General features: G+C 59.3%; 2 protein-coding genes across 4 annotated transcripts in view; both read right to left on the bottom strand.

Moving 5' to 3' along the window:
* Positions 1–472: 472 nt before the first annotated feature.
* PAQR6 (progestin and adipoQ receptor family member 6) lies at positions 473–5,019 on the bottom strand (the record flags this gene model as incomplete). Its single annotated transcript, XM_080692650.1, has 8 exons — positions 4,999–5,019; positions 4,696–4,771; positions 4,007–4,134; positions 3,723–3,928; positions 3,329–3,455; positions 1,627–1,723; positions 1,349–1,493; positions 473–747 (listed from the first exon to the last, which is right to left on the bottom strand). The coding sequence occupies exons 2-8, from the start codon at positions 4,744–4,746 to the stop codon at positions 473–475; spliced, it is 1,029 nt and encodes a 342-aa protein (XP_080548776.1). The 5' UTR covers positions 4,747–4,771; positions 4,999–5,019.
* Positions 5,020–8,591: 3,572 nt separating this feature from the next.
* Positions 8,592–17,992, bottom strand: part of SMG5 (SMG5 nonsense mediated mRNA decay factor) — a gene marked incomplete at both ends in the record, with an annotated part of 30,268 nt that continues 20,867 nt past the window's right edge. For 2 of the 3 annotated variants that reach the window (XM_080690963.1, XM_080690964.1), the window contains 10 exons: positions 8,592–8,675; positions 8,762–8,900; positions 9,112–9,186; positions 9,683–9,773; positions 10,089–10,248; positions 10,499–10,558; positions 13,545–13,703; positions 14,724–14,899; positions 15,456–15,531; positions 16,358–16,533. In XM_080690963.1, the coding sequence (XP_080547089.1) occupies positions 8,592–8,675; positions 8,762–8,900; positions 9,112–9,186; positions 9,683–9,773; positions 10,089–10,248; positions 10,499–10,558; positions 13,545–13,703; positions 14,724–14,899; positions 15,456–15,531; positions 16,358–16,533 (1,196 nt within the window). The remainder of the gene's footprint in view (positions 8,676–8,761; positions 8,901–9,111; positions 9,187–9,682; positions 9,774–10,088; positions 10,249–10,498; positions 10,559–13,544; positions 13,704–14,723; positions 14,900–15,455; positions 15,532–16,357; positions 16,534–17,992) is intronic. The other variant, XM_080690965.1, reaches the window with a different exon arrangement.

The following is a 17,992-nucleotide window of genomic DNA, read 5'->3' as shown; positions in this document are numbered from 1 at the left end:
CCTAAAGCCTGACCAAGCTTCCCGCCTGGCCCAGTCCCCACCTCGCTCCTCTCTGTCCCCATGACACACTCACACAGAGCAGCCCTGAAGGCCTGGGCTCCACGCCGGCGGCCCTGGGACCGGATGCTGGTTAGCAAGCGCCTGCAGCCTAGGTTAGTCGTGTCAGGTCTTCCCTGGGCTGGGAAGACTTCTAGAAGCACCAGAAATGGGGTCAGCTGGAGGCCCCGGTGCTTCGGCATCGCAGCTGCCCGGCTGGGCCTGGGCGGCTCCAGCCTGGACATGGGCATCTTCCTTCGCAGACCCTCGTACTTGCACGAGAGCCCCTCGCCACTCCACTGGTCCCCTGGTGCCGAGCCCTCCCTCCACTCCACCTCTCCTCAGCCTCTCTGGGGCCCAGGCCCCAGATGCCTGTACCGTGTGTGCGGCCCAGCTGGCGCCTCTGCCTCCTCCAGGCCCCGCTGACGGCCAGCCCTCACTGCAGCTTGGCCGGGCTTCCCCCCTCTGGCAGGCTGTCCTGGAGCAGGGGGCACAGGTCAGGGGCCCGGAACAGGGAGGCCGTGAAGGCAGCGATGATGGTCAGGTTCCCAGCCACTGCCAGGCCCAGTGTGGCCACTGTGGCCTCCAGGCCCAAGGGCGGCTCCTGCGTGGCCAGCCAGGCCCTGCGCGACCCCATGTCAGCAAGCACCGCCTCCAGCTGGAAGTGGGTGCCCAGCACTGCGCAGATGTGGAACAGCTGGTGGCTGTGCCCTGGAGGGAGGGACGGAGAGGAGGGAAGGTCACAGACTCACCCTATGGCCTGCAAGTGCCCCGTCCTCCAGCCCTGCTGCTCCCCTCTAAGTTGGGAAGAAGAAACTCTGGAGCAGGGTGAGGTGGCGTACGCTTGGAATCCAGGATTTGGAAGGCTGAGACAGGAGGATTGTGGTTGGAGGACAGCCTCAGCTACTAGGCCCTTTGCAACTCAGTGAGACCTGTTTCAAAATAAAGAATAAAAAATAGGGCAGGGGGTGTAGCTTGGAGGTAGAATGACTCTGGGTTCCATCCCCAGACTCGCAAATAAAAAAAAGAAAAGAATAAAAAATAGGGCTGAGGTAGCTCAGATGTAGAATGCCCCTGGGTTCCATCCCCAGTACTGCAAAAAACAAAAAACAAACAAAAAAAAAACTCTGAGCCCAGGTTCCTGGGGCTGGCGACTGAGCTGACCTGCTACCTGAGAAGCAGCCTGGGGCTGACAGGAGCCTCCGCCCTCAGGTTGTGACTCCAGCCCATGTATCTTGTATCCTGTGCTGGGGCAGCAGTTCCCGCATCCCTGTGTCCCCTCCCGGGAGGCCAGCCATGTCTGCATCCTCACCGATGTAGTCAAAGCGTCCAGGAGCCAGCCGCTCCGGCAGGTGGGAGGTGAAGAGGAAGCCAGTGAGCAGCGCACACAGGAGATGGTAGCCGTGGTTGGTGCTCAGCGCCTCCTGCCCACAGCTGTGGCCCCAGCACAGCCCCAGCTGGCAAAGGAAGGCAGGGCTGGTGGGGAGGGCCCTTGGGCACGGAGCCAAGGCCGCACCCCGGCTGCAGGCCCAGGACGAAGGGCACGGGAGGGTCAGCGCGGGAAAGCGAGGCTCTGGCTGGGGCTCTCACCCGGTAGAAGAGTGGGAGGTTGTCAAACAGGAAGGGGTAGGCGAAGGCAGCTGTGCGGAGGAACTTACTGAACCCAGGGCTGTCCAGCTCCGGGAACCTGCGAGGTAGGCGAGAGGGACAGGCTGGACCAGCCTCTGCTCAGGAGAGGCCAAGAAGGACAAGAGGAGCCGGGCACTGTGGCACAGCACACGTGTATTATGTAATCTCAGCATTCGGAGGCTGAGACAGGGGATCATGGTTCACTGACAGCCTCAGCTACTGAGTGAGGCTCTCGGCAACTCAGTAAGACCCTGTTTCCAAATAAAATATGAAATAGGTCTGGGAGTGTAGCCCGGAGATAGAAAAGCCCCTGGGTTCCATCCCCAGTACAAATAAATAAATAAATAAATAGAATAAAAAATAGGGCTGGTGTGTAGCTTGGAGGTAGAATTGTCCTGGGTTCCATCCCCAGTACCAAAAAAAAAAAAAGAGAGAGAGAGAGAGAGCAAGGGTAGCTGGGAGCCGCACCTGCAGCCCCACCTCCTCTGGAAGATGAGACAGGAGAATCACACGTCCCAGGCTAGCCTGGGCAACTTAGAAGGACCCTGTCTCAAAATAAATATACAAAGGGCTGAGGATGTAGCTCAGTGGTAGAAACCCCTGGGTTCCACTCCCATTATTGAAAAAAATAAAAGGAGCTGGGCATGGTGGCCCACACTTATAATCCCAGTACCTGGGAGGCTGAGACAGGAGGATCCTGGTTTGCAGCCAGCCTCAGCTACTTAGACCCTCCACAACTTAGACCCTGTTTCAAAATAAAGAATAAAAATAGAGCTGGGAGCCGGGTGTGGTGGCACACATTTGTAATCCCAGCATTTGGGAGGCTGAGACTGGAGGATGGTGGTTCGTGAACAGCCTCAGCTACTTAGTGAGGCCCTCTGCAATTCAGTGAGACCCGGTTTCAAAATAAAGAATAAAAAAATAGAGCTAGGGGTGTAGCTCGGAGGTAGAATGGTCCTGGGTTCCATTCCCAGTACCACAAAATAAATAAATAAATAAAATGATTATCAGTTGCCGGGTGTGGTGGCGCACGCTTGTAATCCCCGCGCTTGGGAGGCAGAGACAGGAGGATCGCGCCGGTTTGGAGCCAGCCTCGCTGGCTTAAGAGACCCTGTTTCCAAATTAAAAAATATAAAATAGGTCTGGGAGTGTAGCCCGGAGGTAAAGGGGCTTCCAGGAACCCAGTACCACAAAAAAAAAAAAAAAAAAAAAAAAGAGTATCAGTGAGATGGCTAAGAAAGCCCTTACTTAGGTTAGCAGGGTGTGTGCACACTTGTAAATCCAGTACTTGGGAGGTCTGAGACAGGAGGATCACAGGTTCGCAGCCAGCCTCAGTTACGTAGTGAGGACCTCTGCAACCCTGTGAAACCCTATTTCCAAATAAATAAAATATAGGTCTGGGGGTGTAGGTAAAAGGCCCCTGGGCTCTATCCCTGGTACCATAAAAATAAAAGAGAGAGGAGAAAGGGAGAGCGTGCGTGCCCTCAGGCCACACGACCCTCTGTAAATGGTCACATCTGTCAAGGGGGAGGAGGTCGCCAGTCATGGCAGAAGGCCGGGGGAACTAGCGCAGCCCGCCTGCGAGCCTTGAACGCTCAGGAGCAGCAGGCTGCCTGGCCTGCCCTCTCCCGCCTGCCGCCCCACGGCGGAGCCCAGCACCCACCGGGAGTAGCAGGAGAGCCCGGTGCACAGGAGGGAGTTGAGCGCCGCGGTGGGCACGAAGAGCCGGTGCAGGCGGCTGTGCAGCCAGGAGGCCGGCATGGAGTAGGCGGCGTAGGGGAAGGCGCAGCCTGTGGGGCACGGGAGCTGAGGCCAAGGCCGCCCTGCCCATCCCGTCCGTCTCTCCCGTCCTGCCCCATCCCTGTCCGTCCCTGCCATCCCTCCCCGTCCCGCCCCCCCCCCCGTCCCTGCCCGTCCCTCCCCGTCGCACCCCATCCCTGTCCGTCCCTGCCCATCCCTCCCCGTCCCGCCCCGTCCCGCCCCGTCCCTGCCCATCCCTCCCCGTCCCGCCCCGTCCCGCCCCGTCCCTGCCCATCCCTCCCGTCCCTCCGGCTCACCCAGGCTGTAGAGGCTGAGTGCTCCGTAGTCCAGGAAGTAGCAGATGTGGCGCGCGCGGGGCGACATGGAGCTGAAGGTGTGCGCGCAGCAGGAGGCGAAGGGGTAGAGGCAGGTGGGCAGCAGGAAGACCAGCAGCGGCCAGTGGTAGGGCTCGGCGCGGAAGCCCGGGCCCTCGGCCAGCGCCAGCAGGCGCCACAGGAAGTACCTGCAGCCGGAGGGCGGGCGGGTCTCAGACGGACCCTCGTCCTGGCCCCCGGGGCATCCCAGGCCGTGCCGCCCTCACCAGGTGGGCAGGAAGTGACTCCAGATGTTGACCGTCTCGTTGGTCATCTGGAAGGAGCTGAGGACACAGTCCAAGGCCGAGCTGGTGGGGCGGCGGTAGCCTGACATGATGCCGTCTTCCCAGAACACCTGGGGGATGGCGGAGGGCGTCACAGTGGCCCCCAAGGCAGGCAAAAGCACATCCCCATCTCACTACAAGTCCCCTACACCCACGGAGCAGGCGAGAGACGGAGGAAGCAGAGCGGGGCCCTGGCGGGGCTGGAGAGGACGCGTCCGCAGGGCACTCGGGCAGAGGACTCTGGCTGGGGGGCGGTGCTGGGGGCGCGAAGGAGAAGTCACACTCGCTTCTTAGGAAACAGAGAAAGTAGCCGGGCGTGGTGGCGCACGCTTGTAATCCCAGCATTTGGGGGGCTGAGACAGGAGGATGGCACAGGTTCAAAGCCAACTTCAGCTACTTAGTGAGGCCCTGCTTCCAAATAAAATGTAAAATAGGTCTGGGAGTGTCTCCCGGAGGTAGAAAGCCCCTGGGTTCCATCTCTACTACTGCAAAAAGAAAGTAAGAAAACAGACAGTCGCAGTGGCACGGGAGGAGTGAGAAGGAGCTTGCAGGAGGAACTTCCCGAGGGTAGAGCCTCAGCCCCAGGCGCCGTCTGGCGGTGGGGTGTGGGGTTGGCTGGTGGAGCCCCTCACCCGGGGGACCTGGTGGACCCGAAGGAGCTGGGGCAGCTTGAGGCTGAGCATGGTGGCCCGGCACCTCCACGTTGACCTGGAGACAGAGTGGGAGGCTCAGGGCTGGATTCCACAGCCGCTCACGAGTGTGCCTGTGGCCGGGAAGCCCTTCCTGCTCTCTGGCTCTGCAGCGGGGGCTCCCCAGCGAGGCTGCCTCCCTCAGCCATTCCCCCCGAAAGTTCCCATTGTGCCCCCGTGGGCAAGTGGGGATGCCTGGTGTGCTTGGGGGTCCCTGCCCTCCTGAGCCCGCCCCGCAGCCCAGACCTGTGCGCTGGCTCCGGTGGCCGCTCCGTTGCCCCGCCCGCCCGCCCGGCCTCTCCCCGCACATTCCTGGGCACCAGCGAGGGGCTGGGCCAGTGCAGTGGGCGGCGCCCGCGGAGGCAGTGGCCAGCCAGGGACCCTCCCCGCCGCTCCTCCTGCCGCCAGCCTCGCCCACCCATGGTCAGCCGTGCTCCCGGCCTCTGTCCCAGGGCTGGGTGCCAAAGGCCCTGGGGGGCACAAGGCAAACCCGCCCCGCGTGTGAGCAGGGGCCTCCCGGGAGCGGGGAGGGCTTGGATCCAAGTGCCCCAGCTGGATGTTACATGGGCGGTGGTGATGCTGAGGTCTGTCTCCCTGGGGTCACTGGCCTCAGCAGGATTTGGAGCTCCCGGGAGTACAGGGCTGACAGACACTACCCATTTCCCTAGAAGAGCCCCAAGTCTCCAGCGTCCTTACCTCCTAGGCCAGCAGGGCTGCGGCCGCTCCTGCCAGCCAGGCTGAGGCCGAGGGTGGCTGGGGAGGCCAGGCTGGGCGGGGAGTGGGGAGACAAAGGGAGCCGGGCACAATCCCAGCCTTGTCTGGCCTCTGGGGAGCAGCTCCGGTGGCCCAGCCCCATTAGCAGGCAGCTCACTCAGCCTTGGGCACACGGCAGCCTCCAACTTGACCCAGCTCGCAGTGCAGACCAGCCGGGGACAGGGCAGGGCCCGAGGGCAGTGGGCCTAACCCCCAGAGCAGTGCACCCAGCTCCAAAGCTGCGCCCCAGTCTGTGTGGATTGGTCCTGTCAGTTTGGCTGCCTGGCTCTGCACGCTCAGGCAGGGTCCGGGCGGTGACTATGAACCCGCTTCAAAGCTCACCAAGGATGTGCCAGGCTTATTCACCCCGGTTTGTGCTAACTCTTGCCAGACCAGCACTGTGGCCCCACGCTGGTCTCAGGTGACCTCCCACATCCCCTCGGGCCCAGGATCCGGCAGGGGACGGCAAAGCCACCCAGACAGCAGCGCCGCGGCAACTCCTCGGGCCCCCTCCTGGGATCTCTGGAACCACTGTCCTGTCCACCTTTACCTTTTTGTAGCACTGAGGATTGAACCTAGGGGCCGCCTACCTCTTGAGCTACACCCTTAGCCTTTTTATTTTGGAACCTGGGATCTTCTTGTCTCAGCCTTTCAAATATTGGAATTACAGGTCTGTGCCAGCCCCGGGCATCCTGCCTACCCTTCTGGTTTTCTTTTTTTTGGTGGTACTGAGGGTGGAACCCATAGGCTTTCTACCTCCGGGACATACTCCCAGACCTATCTTATATTTGGAAACAGGATCTCAGGTGTAACTGAGGCTGTTTTTGAACGTGTGCGATCAGCCTCCCAAGTGCAGGGATTACAAGCATGTGCCACAACATCTGGCATGTCATTCCCTTTTTGTGCTGGGGATTGGACCCAGAGGTGTTCTCCCGTTGAGGTAAACTTAGACCCAATATTTTTTTTGGGGGGGGCGGTACTGGGGTTCCTGGGAGCCCGTCTACCTCCGGGCTACACTCCCAGACCTATTTTATGTTTTTATTTGGAAACAGGGTCTCCTAAGCCAGCGTGTGCGGGCTGGCTTCGAACCTACTCGATCCTCCCGTCTCCACCTCCCAAGGGTGGGGATTACAAGCGTGCGCCACCACGCCTGGCCAAATTATTTTTTTAACTTGTAAAGAGGGTCTTACGAAGTTGCAGAGGATGCCCTTAAACCTGTGATCCTCCTGGCTCTGCTTCCTAAACTGGGGATACAGGTGTGTGTGGCCACACCTTTGCCCATTTTGGGGGGGAGGGGGTTACCGGGTATCGAACCCAACGGTATTCTACCTTTGAGCTACACCCCAGTCTTATTTTTTGCAGTACTGGGGATGGAACATAGGGGCATTCTACCTCCAAACTACACCTCTAGCCCTATTTTTTTTTTTTTAAACAGGATCTCACTAAGTAGCTGAGGCTGTCTGCAAACTGGGATCCTCCTCTCAGCCTCCCTAGTGCTGGGATTACAAGTATGCGCCACCATGCCTGGCTTTTCATGCCTAGTTTTTATTCTTTTGTGTGTGTGTGTGTGTGTGTGAGTGGGGGTGGAACCCAAAGGCTTTCTACCTCTGGGCTATACTCTCAGGCCGGTTTTATATGGAAACAGGGTCTCACTAGGTTGCTGAGAGCCTCACTAAAGAGCTGAGGCTGACTTTGAACCTGTGCGATTCTGTCTCAGCCTCCCAAGCATGGGGATTACAAGCCTGCGCCACCACGCCCAGCATCCTAGTTTTTACTCTTTATTTTGAAATAAAGGGCCTAAGTAGCTGAGGCTGGCAGAGAACCGCGATCCTCCAGTCTCAGCCTCCTAATGCTGAGATTACAAGTGTGCACCACCATGCCTGGCTTCCTATTTTATTTTGAAACAGGGTCTCACTATGTCGCAGAGGGCTGGCTGTAAACCTGTGATCCCTCTGCCTCAAGCCTTCCAAACACTAGGATTACATAATGTGCACCAACAGCCTGGCTTCTGTCCACCCTTAGTGCACTTTCGGCGACATCCCAGGAAGAGTCCTGTACACAGGTATGGGCTTGGGGTCTTTATTAATGACGCTTCGGTCTGGTCTCTGCCAGGGTCTGGGGGCAGGTGAGCCCGCTCCCCCAGGTCTTCCAGACATGCTCTTGTGGAAGAAAGGCAGGAAGCCAGCTCTCCTCAGTACAGCCTGGGAAGCCAGGCCAGCACGGGGCTGGGAGCAGAGCTGAGACCCTTCCGTGGCCTCCTGTGGCGACACTGCCCTGAGCTATCATGACCTCTGCTCCCACGCGGCCACTCGATTCCCTGAGGCCGGCCAGCGCTCGGCCCACCCAGGCACCAGTGCTGGGGAGGCAGGAGGGAAGCCCGGACGAGGGCCCCAGCCCAGCAGTGCCCCAGGCCTCTCCCTTCTGCTCCCACTGGCGCCACCCTCTTGGCCTCCCCAGGTAGTGAGGGCCAGCTCAGCCCGCACCCCCCTTTCCTGCCACCCCCTCCGCCTCAGCACAGCAGCCAGGAGAGCACGGCGACCGCAGGCTGGTGGCGTGGGGCACTCCTCATAGAATTTGGCCAGGCACCTGCAGCAAGACAGAGGCCAGGGAGCAGGAGGAAGCTGAGCCCCTGCCCGGCCAGGTGGCACAGGCCACTTGGCCCTTCCTCCCGCCGACCCACAGCTGCCCTGGGGAGCCGAGGGGGAAGGGTCTGCAGAGAACCACCAGACACTCATCAGTCACTGCTGCCCAGGCCTAGGCGGTCCCAATCCCTGCCCAAACCTCACGTCCTGGGGAGGATGAAGGGCCCCTCTGCTGTCCCTTCCCCTTAGAGGTCCAGGACCCACTCTGAAACGCGGACACCCCCGCCTGCCGCCTGCCGGGGAACAGGGGCCTCTCCTGCTCCCAGCACTCCCTGCTTTCCTGTCGTCCTGGCAACAGGAACCCCACCCTCCCAGCAGCCTCTGCGCAGCTGGCTTCCTTCCTATGTGCGTGCGTGAGTCTGCATGTGGTGGGGTGACTACAGGTGGTCCCGGCTGCCGGGGGAGATCTGGAGTCAGCCCCACGGCAGGGCCTTGGGGTCAGCCTCAACCAATCTCCTTCCACTGCTTGTAGAAGTCCAGAACATTCTTGATGTCCACACTGGCATGGGCGGTGGCCTGCAGGGCAGCCTGTAAAATGGGAAGGAGGGCCTGAGCTGAGCTGGCTGGCAGGCCATGGGGTGGGGTGGGGGGCTCAACCAGCGCCCAAGACCCACCTGCATGGGCCCTGAGAGTGTGCTGGGGCTGTCCAGGGGGAGGCCCGTGATGATAGTCACCATGCCGCCCGGGTCCTCCTCCCCCGCCCCCTGGGCCAGCGTCAGTTGTTTGCAGCTGTCCAGGATCTTGTAGAGAGTCCTGGAGGATGGAAAGAGGCCAAAGCCCAGCATTAGCACAACCCGACCAGAGGGCCCAGGGCCAGGGCCTGGCAGTGGGAGGGCACCCGGAGGCAGCGGTCCTGGACGCGGGCCCTGGAGGGCGCCGAGCGCACTGTCCTGCTCTCTTGCTCCCCGGGGTGCCTGTGGGGCGAGGCTGGCCCCTGACGGCCTGGGCGAGGGCTGAGGTTTACCAGGCGTCTGCGTCCTGCCTCTTCAGCTTATGCCGCTCGAAGCTCTTCCCCACCTCTTTCTGGCAGCGGATGTACCTGCAGAGGAGAGCGCAGTGGGCCAGGCCGGGAGGGGCCTGCACAAAGCAGGTGTTGTGGCCAGGGCGGGAGGACCTCTCCCCCGGCCCTTGTGTGTGTGCAGCCACTCTGGAGTGGCTTCCTGGCCACCAGGCCCGGCTTGCTCTGCTGATAACATCGGCTCCGGTTCCTCCCGGGGGAGAGCGGGAGGGCAAGAGCAGAGGCTTTCAAGTCAGGGCTTCTGGAGACAAGGTCCAAACAAGCAGGCCTTATGCGGCTTCCTGCCACTCAGGCGGAGGGGGAGGAGCGGCTCCCTCCGGCCTGGTGCGCCCTGCCTACTTTTCCTCCAGCCCCAAAGGCTGGAGGGCAGGGAGGCCCTGGGCCGGCTGAGTGAAGGCGCCCACACTGGGACACCCTAAGGGAGAAAATCCCTTACAAGGAGCCTGCAGCTGGAGCTGGGTGCCGCCCGCAGGCCGGCCTGGGTGGCAGGGCTGCAGCCAGCCAGGCTTGCACTCACCTGTTTCCTTTTTTAAACTCTGCCTCCAGGTAGCGGATCCCATCCCGGGCCCCTGGATGCTCCTTCTTCAGCAAATCCAGGCCATCAATCACTGGTGCAGGACGAGGAGAAGCTGCGGCCGCTGCGTGGGCTCTGGGGAGCCTGCACACCCCAGCACACGCAGGGGCCAGGCCCGCGAGGCTCAGGAAAGCCTTTAAACACACAAACTCCTGCCCGGGATGCACCTGGCGACGGGCCGGTGCTGGATGTCCCTCCCACCGCCCTGGAGGCAGGCTCAGCAGGCCTCTGCCCATTCCAGGTGACATGACGGGTGGGGAGGTGGAGAGGTAGCAGGCCCTGTATGATCTGGCCCCAGATGAGGGTTTTCAGCCCCACCCGCCGCAGCGTCCCCAGGCCCCATGCCTACCTGTCCGAGGGATGATGACAATGAAGCGGCCACTCGAGGCCAGCTGACGGATGACGGGGAGGTGGTGGCAGAGGGCCTGTGTGTCAGGGACGAGGTAGGGAGACATAGCGGACTGCGCCTTGGGCTGCTGCAGGCTGCCCTCCAGCTGAGAGACCTCCAGCTGGTGAGAGAGGGCAGAGAAGGGACCCAGGGCATGCAGCAGGCTCCTCCACAGCTAGGGGCGGGAGAACCTTCCTCCCAAGACCTCAGGAAGGGGGAGGGAAAGGGAGCCTGAGGGACGGGAGGCCCACCTGGAGGCCTGGAGGTGAGAGGCTGGGGGCACAGGGGCTGCACAGGGGTCTGCAACCGAGGTGGGGTTTAAGCAAAAAACAGACCAAGAACTGAAGGAGTACCCGGGCCTGATGTCCTACCTGAAGCCGGAGCTGGGCCATGTCCCTCATCAGCCTGTTCCGCCGAGCTTCCTCCTGTGCCTGCAGGAAATAGAAGTTGTGTGGAGGGGAAGTGTGTCCCCTCCTCCAGAGGCATTCCTGGGGTCTGAGACCTTAGTGGCTCCTGGAAAACCATCTATGCTCCTCCTGCTGCAGGAGGGGAGGGCTGGAAGAGGGAGCATTCTCCTGGTGCAGTGGAGACCCCCATGAGCGTGGCCACAGGTCACACGGAGCAGCCTCTCAGGACAGCCTGTGCTGGGCCGCAGCGCCTGACTTCTGCTCTTCTCAGCCGGCTCCCCCTTGCCTTCAGCTCTGCAGACGTAGCCCAGGCCTGGCCCGCCTGAGCTCCAGCCCCACAGACACCTGCCCGCCCTGCCAGGCAGCCCCAGGCGTCCCTCAATTGGCTTCTTTCCCTCTAGCGTCCCTGCGCTTCCTAAGGGACCTGCCGTCCGTCTGCCCAAGCCGGCAAGCTCAGAGCTTTGACTCTTTCCTCGGCCCAGACGTCCCCAGCGCCCAGTGCTGCCCACTGACTCTCCTACCTAGCACAACCCGACTGCAGAAACCCTGGCCCAACCGCCTCTCCCGTCCCAACTGCCCCAACCCCCTCCGTGTCGGCCCCTCACTCAAAACCTCCCTCCACCAGGGCCACAGCAACTGTTCACACCACTGACGCCATCATGGCCCTGCCTAGTCCTTTGGTGGTTTTCCTGGGTGAAAGCCAAATTCCTTAACACGTTCTAAAAGCAGAGAAGTACGGGGCCCTTTTTTAAATGGTACTAATGATGGAACCCAGGGGCTTTCTATCTCCGGGCTACACTCCCGCACCTATTTTATACTTTATTTGGAAACAGGGTCTCACTAAGTTGCTGAGAGCCTCACTCAGTAGCTGAGGCTGGCTGCGAACCTGTGCGATCCTCCTGTCTCAGCCTCCCAAGAGTGCGCCACCACGCCCGGCTCCAGGACCGGCCCTTACTCTGAGACACAGGCCGTCACTGGAGACTCCTGGGTGAGCTGAGCAGTATCATGCCAGGGGGTTGGGGGGAGTTTCCAACACCTTGTTTTGACCAGAAGACCGCACCGGACAGGTAGAGGGAAACTCCAAACAGGTGTTATGAAGTCTAGTGAGGACTACTGTGCCAATCCCAACTTCGCAGTTTGGGTAATTACTGCAGTTACCAAGCTCCACCCCCAAAACCTACGGAGCCTGCACAATAAAGAACTGTCTGTGCCGGGCGTGTGGCACACACCTGTAATCCCAGCTCCTCGAGAAGCTGAGGCAGGAAGATTACTACAAGTCCAGGACCAGCCTGGGAAACATAGGAGACCCTGGCTCAAAGAGAATAGAAAACGAAGCCGGGCGTGATGGCGCACACTTGGAATCAATCCCAGCATTCGGGAGGCTGAGACTGAAGGATCATGGTTCTCAGCCAGCCTCAGCTACTTAGTGAGGCCCTCTGCAGCTCAGTGAGCCCAGAAGGACAGTGCTTGCTGAGGGCTGCGCCCCAGGGCAGCAGCCCGTTGCCAGGTGGAGCAGGAGGAAGCGCACTGGGCGAGGAGGCTGCAGGTGCTCCCCACCCGGCCGGCCCAGGAGCTTCTGGCTAGGGGAAATGCCTGTAGAACGCTAACATTTTTTGAAGCTGTGTAACTTCCCCATAATTATTTTTCTAACATCCCCCTCCCTGTCTTCTTCCCCTATGGGACAGCAGTAAAAGGCTCACACAAAAGGCTTGTTCTTAATAAAAGGTGCTTGTTTATAAGACCACAAGGAAGGGAGTTTCTGGGGAGCAGGCCCTTCCCTGCCCCCAGGACTGGGGCTCTGAGAGGGTAGGAGCTGCTGACTGGGCTGGGGCGGGCAGAGTGGGGGAGGACACTTGCCTAGCCGAGACTGTGGCTGTGCCTCCCATGCCAGGCACTGGCAGCCAGCTTGGCGTCGGGTAGACAGAGGCCCAGGCTGTGCGAGCCCCAAGCATCAGCCCACGAGAGAAAATCGTGGTGTTTGCCTCCGCACCCTGCGCTCAGAGCACCAGCGTGTCCACGGAGCACTTGCTAAGCACGTGCAGGACAATCTCTCAACAGAGAAGAGGCAGCACAGGCTCTGCCTGCCGCCAGGCCTGTGGGTTGTGCCTGGGAGGCCCTAGGCCTTGCTGGGCCAGGCACACCACAGGCTAAGGCACCCAGGCCAGCCATGTCATCACTGCGTCTTTCTGTGTCTGGGTGGTGCTGGGGAACGACCCAGGACCGTCCACTAACAAGGCACACCCCAGCCTTATTGTATTTATTATTTTGTGGTTTTTTTTTTGTAGTACTGGGGGTGGAACCCAGGGGCTTTCTACCTCCAGGCTATCCTCCCAGACCTATTTTATTTGGAAACAGGATCTCACTAAGTATCTGAGGATGGCTTCAAACCTGTGTGATCCTCCTGTCTCAGCCTCCCAAATACGTGGATTACAAGCATGCGCCACCAAGCCTGGCTGTATTTTATTATTATTATTATTTATTATTACTATTACTACTACTACTACTACTACTATTATTATTATTATTATTTTGGTGGTACTAGGGTTCCTGGAAACCCTTCTATCTCTGGACTATACTCCCAGACCTATTTTTTTTTAATATTTTTTAAACGTGGAAACAGGGTCTCTTAAGCCAGCAAGACTGGCTTCGAACCTGTGCGATCCTCCTGTTTCCGCCTTCCAAGCACGGGGATTACAAGCTTGTGCCACCACGCCCGGCTGTCTTTATTATTTTGAAACAGGGTCTTGCTACATTAGCACATGCTGGCCTGGAACCTGAGATCCTCCTGTCTCAGCTTCCCAAGCACTGGGATGGCAGGTGTGCACCACTGTGCCCATGAAGATGGAGCTTGTCACTCCATCTTCACAAAACCCCACAAAGTCCCACCGCATTTAATCCCACCTAGCTGACAGAGGAAGCTGGCTTAGTGAGGTTCAGTGGCTGGCTCACTCAGAGAAGGCGACAGACACAGCCCTCAAGCCCCCGCTGTCTCCCCGCACACCAGACTCACCATGCGGAACTGGGCCTGGGCCTGCTGCAGCAGGCTCTCCTGCTCAGACTGGGCGATGCTGACGAAGATGCCGACCTCTGGGTTGAACTGCAGAATGCTGCCTTGCAGGCGGGCGACGAAGTGCCCAAAGCTGCGAATGCAGCAAATGCGCACCACAGACTGCGGGGACACAGAGCCCTCAGGGCGCTGCCTGCGGGGAGCACCTTCCTGCTAACCAGGCCACCTGGGAACAGGGGCTGCTGGGAAAGGCTTGGGGTGTACGGCAGGAGAGGAGTGCCAAGGCCGGAGCTCTAACCCCAGAAATGAGTCAAGCATGCAGGCAGGCCCTGTGTGGATGAAGAGGCAGGCAGGGCCCGGGTGGATGGAGAGGCAGGCAGGGCCCGGGTGGATGGAGGGGCAGGCAGGGCCTGAGTAGATGGAGAGGCAGCAGGGCCTGGGTGGATGGAGAGGGAGGCAGGGCCTGTGTGGATGGAGAGGCAGCAGGGCCCGGGTGGATGGAGAACCAGGCAGGGCTGGGAGAGCCAGCAAAGGGCTGCACGAGGCTCCAGTGCCGTCTCGCTCAGGGACTCGGCTTCTCGCCTGTGACTGAGGGGACTAAGCTAGATCGACTTTCCTCAACTCTTTTTTGCCAGTAAAACCCTTCTTCCCCTTCAAATAAAAGCCCGATGGAACTCTACAATATAAAACAGTTTAGTCAACACTCCTGGAAAGGAGGCAGCCAGGGAAAGCAGGAGCACCTGTCTGCTCGGCCTCCCTCTGCTGCCCCCAGAAGCCCGTGTGGTGGCGGACTGCAGCAGGCCCCTGCAGCCTCGAATCTGTCATCTGACCTTCAGTTCAGGAGCAGGCCTGGAGGCTGATAAAGATTTCCAAGCCAGAGGAGCTTGGTGGCACATGCCTGTAATCCTAGTACTTGGGAGGCCGAGACAAGAGGATCCTAGGTTCAAGGACACCCTCAGCAAGTAGTGAGACTCTCACCAACCTAGCAAGACTGTTTCAAACCCCAGTACAAAAAACCCCAAAAAACAAAAAAAAACCCCAAGCCCAGAAATTAACTTGCTTTGCCCTCTACAGAACTTGGCGAGGAGTGGGTGGAGGGTCCCAAAGGTGGCCCTTTGGAAGGTCCTCAAGGCCCGGCAGCCTGAGGACGCTCCTGCGCGAGACCTGAGAAGAGCTCCTCACCTCCTCTAGCGTGCTGAGCAGGGGCCGATCCGCATCAAAGTTAAAGCGTCTGTGTGCGGCCCGGAGAGGGGGCAGGCTGCGAAGCGCCATGTCCTCCGGGAGCAGGAGGCTAGCGGGGAGGTCGGGCAGCTCACAACCTTCCAGAAGACCCTGGACCTCGGGACACAAGGCCAGGCCTGGGCAGGGAGAGACACATCAGCCACTTCCTTGGGAGCGCCCAGGCGGGGGCACACAGCACAGGACAGAGGTGGAGGGAGCCCAGGGAGGAGAGGGCTGAGCACGCAGGGACCAGTCAGGCTGAGTCGAGGACACTGAAGACGGAGGTTGGAGGTCGGAGAACAAGGCTAGGGGTGGAAGAATAAGGGCCGCGTGGCCCAGGGAGGCTCTGACAGGGGCGGGGACACTGGGACGCAAATGCCATCAGCCTTGTGGGTGGCTGGCAGGAGAAAAGGGCAGGGGTCCAGCTAGAAGGCGGCAGGAGGCATGAGTCACTTCTCAATGCCCAGGCCGCAGTGGAGCCTGGCTCCCCTCGCCCCCAGGGAGCACCCCTGGCAGAGGCAGCCCGCCCGGGGCTACCTGCCCCAGCAGGCGTGTCGGTGGAACCCGAGAGCCCTGTAACACAATGCCTGCTGTGTGCTGGCAGAGGCTGACAGTGAGCCCCAGAACTTCCCTGCCCGGGGCTCGGGCTGGGTAAGAGGGAGAAGAGAGGGAGGGGTGCCCAGGACCACTCACCTGACTCCTGCAGCTCGCTGGCAGCTGGCAGCAGGTTCAGCAGCACTGACAGGCGGTTCCACAGACTCTGAGAGCTCTGGGGAGGGGAGCGGAGCGGAAGGGAGGCTTCAGCCGGTGTGAGGGCCGCAGCTACCCCACCGGCCTAGGGGGATCTGGGCTGTGCTCCGGGCCTGGAGAGGTTTCATAGGAAAGGAGCAGGAGGCCATGGACTCGAGGACTGCAGAAAGGGAGGGTGGAAGGGACCACGGGCTGCCCTGAAATTCTTCAGCAGCTGAGCACTTCCTCAGAAGAGAAGGCAGGGAGCCGCAGGAAGGACTCCCTGGAGCCAGGCTGTAGGAAAAGCGGGCCCCGGAGGAGGTGGCTTCTCTGTGTCTAGACAAAGCCTTTGTTGGCCTCCCTGTGTCCATTCCAGGACAGCTCCCCAGGGACGTGACCCAGTATTTCCTTCCCCACCCTCCTGGATGACGAGCGACTGAGTAGCTGTCCTCAGTACACACCCAGGGTGTGCCTGGCCCTGGCCCAAACTCTCATCCAGGGAAGGGATGGGCCAAGAGAGGGAATCTTTTACAGCAGGGCAGGTGGGCTCCTGGGAGAAACTCACTGAACACAAGCCTCAGAGCACAAGGGCTCAGGGGTCTCTGAACCCAAGGAGAAGGCAGCCCCCAGCGGCTCCGCTCTGCGCCCACCTGCACCCGCCCCCACCCCAAGCTCTCCTCCACTCGGTGGCCCCTGTCAGATTTTCCAGTAGTTACCAAGTTCGGGCCTCAAACACCAACTTCCATCAACATCCCTCATGAAGCAAAGCAGGCCGCTCTCGCAGCTTCCTGGCCACAGGCTCTGAGAGTGCAAGGGACTTGCCTACTCCCCCACCCCGCAACCTGGGACCCGAGGCCGGCCAGCACCTGCGCACACACGATGATGAGGTCAGGGTTGGTCCGCAGCCAGTCCAGGAAGACTTTCACAGCGGGAAGCAGGCCCTCAGCCGTCAGCACCTGCAGCTTCTCCTGGAGGCTGCGCTCGTTACGACAGGAGCGCCCACTGGACTCGCTCCCCTCCGACTCAGAGCCCTCCTCAGAGGCTGGGGGGGGGGGGGGGAGAACTGAGGTGAACTGAGGTGCTTGGCAAAAGGCCGCAGCGCAGGGCTGGGGGGGGGGGGCACGCCCCAAGCCCTCCCGAATCTTCTGAGGAACTGACGGGGAAGAGGCAGGGAACTCACTGTCAGACCCATTAATTAGCTGCTTTTAAACCAAGAGCCTGGTGCCGTTTAATATGATTCTTTCAAACTCAAGCTAATTTTTCTTTTCTTTTTTCTTTTTTTGCAGTACTGGGGATGGAACCCAGGGGCATTCTACCTCAAGTTACACCCCAGCCCTATTTTTTATTCTTTTTTTTGAAACTGGGTCTCACTGAGTTGCAGAGGGCCTCACTAAGTAGCTGAGGCTGTCCACAAACCTGGATCCTCCTGTCTCAGCCCAAGTACTGAGATTACAAGTGTGCGCCCCTACACCCAGCTCAACTAACATTTATGAAGTGCCTACTCTGTGCTGAAAGGTAAGCAGCCCCAAGGAGCTGTAAGGAAAGGAGAAAATCAAGGGGCACAGGTGAAAACGACTCCACACCGCCACCTCTTCATGTGTGTGCATGTGTATGACTGGAAATTTTTTTGTGTACCAGGGACATTCTACCTCTGAGTATACCCCATGTCCTTTTTTGCTTTGTTTTGTTTTTGTGGTACTGGGGATGAAGCCCAGGTGCCTTCTGTCTCTGGGCTATACTCCCAGACCTAATTTTTTTTAATGTTTTATTTGGAAACAGGGTCTCACTAAGTTGCTGAGAACCTCACTAAACCGCTGAGGCTGGCTTCGAACCTGCAACCCTCCTGTCCCAGCTTCTCAAGTACTGGGATAAGTGTGCGCCACCACACCCAGCTCCTTTTTAAATTTTGAAACAGGGTCTCACTAAGTTGCTAAGCCTGACCTCAAATCTGTGGTCCTCCTCTTCGCCTCTCAAGTACTGGGGTTACAGACAAGCGCCTGCACTTGGCTCTATGTCTTCTATTTTGCTGTTTTGTTTTTTTTTAATAGTACTGGGGATTGAACCCAGGGGCATCCTACTTCCAAGATAAACTCCAGCCCTATCTTACTTTTAATAAGAAACAGGATCTCACTGGTTGATGAGAGTCTCACTACTTGCTGGGGCTGACCTTTAACCTGTGATCCACCTGTCTCAGCCTCCCAAACACTGGAATTACAGGCGTGCACCACTATACCCATATTCTATTTTATAAGTAAGAACACAGTGCAGGTTTCTCTTAAGCAACAGCTTCCACATTTCCTGGGGGTGTGTGTGTGGGGGGGTACCAGAGATTGAACCCAGTGGTATTTTACCTCTGAGCAACACCCCCAGCCTTATTTTATCTTAAAGTTTGAAAGAGTCTCAGTATGCTGCTGAGCCTGGCCTCAAGCTGATGGCCCCACACCTGGCCAATTTCCACATTTCATTTATTCAAAATTTTCTAGATGGGCATGATGGCCCAT

Source organism: Muscardinus avellanarius, assembly GCF_963383645.1.
Source record: "Muscardinus avellanarius genome assembly, chromosome: 3".
NCBI lineage: Eukaryota > Metazoa > Chordata > Mammalia > Rodentia > Gliridae > Muscardinus > Muscardinus avellanarius.
Note: the sequence above shows the minus strand (reverse complement) of the source record. Positions and strands in the feature narration are given on the sequence as shown.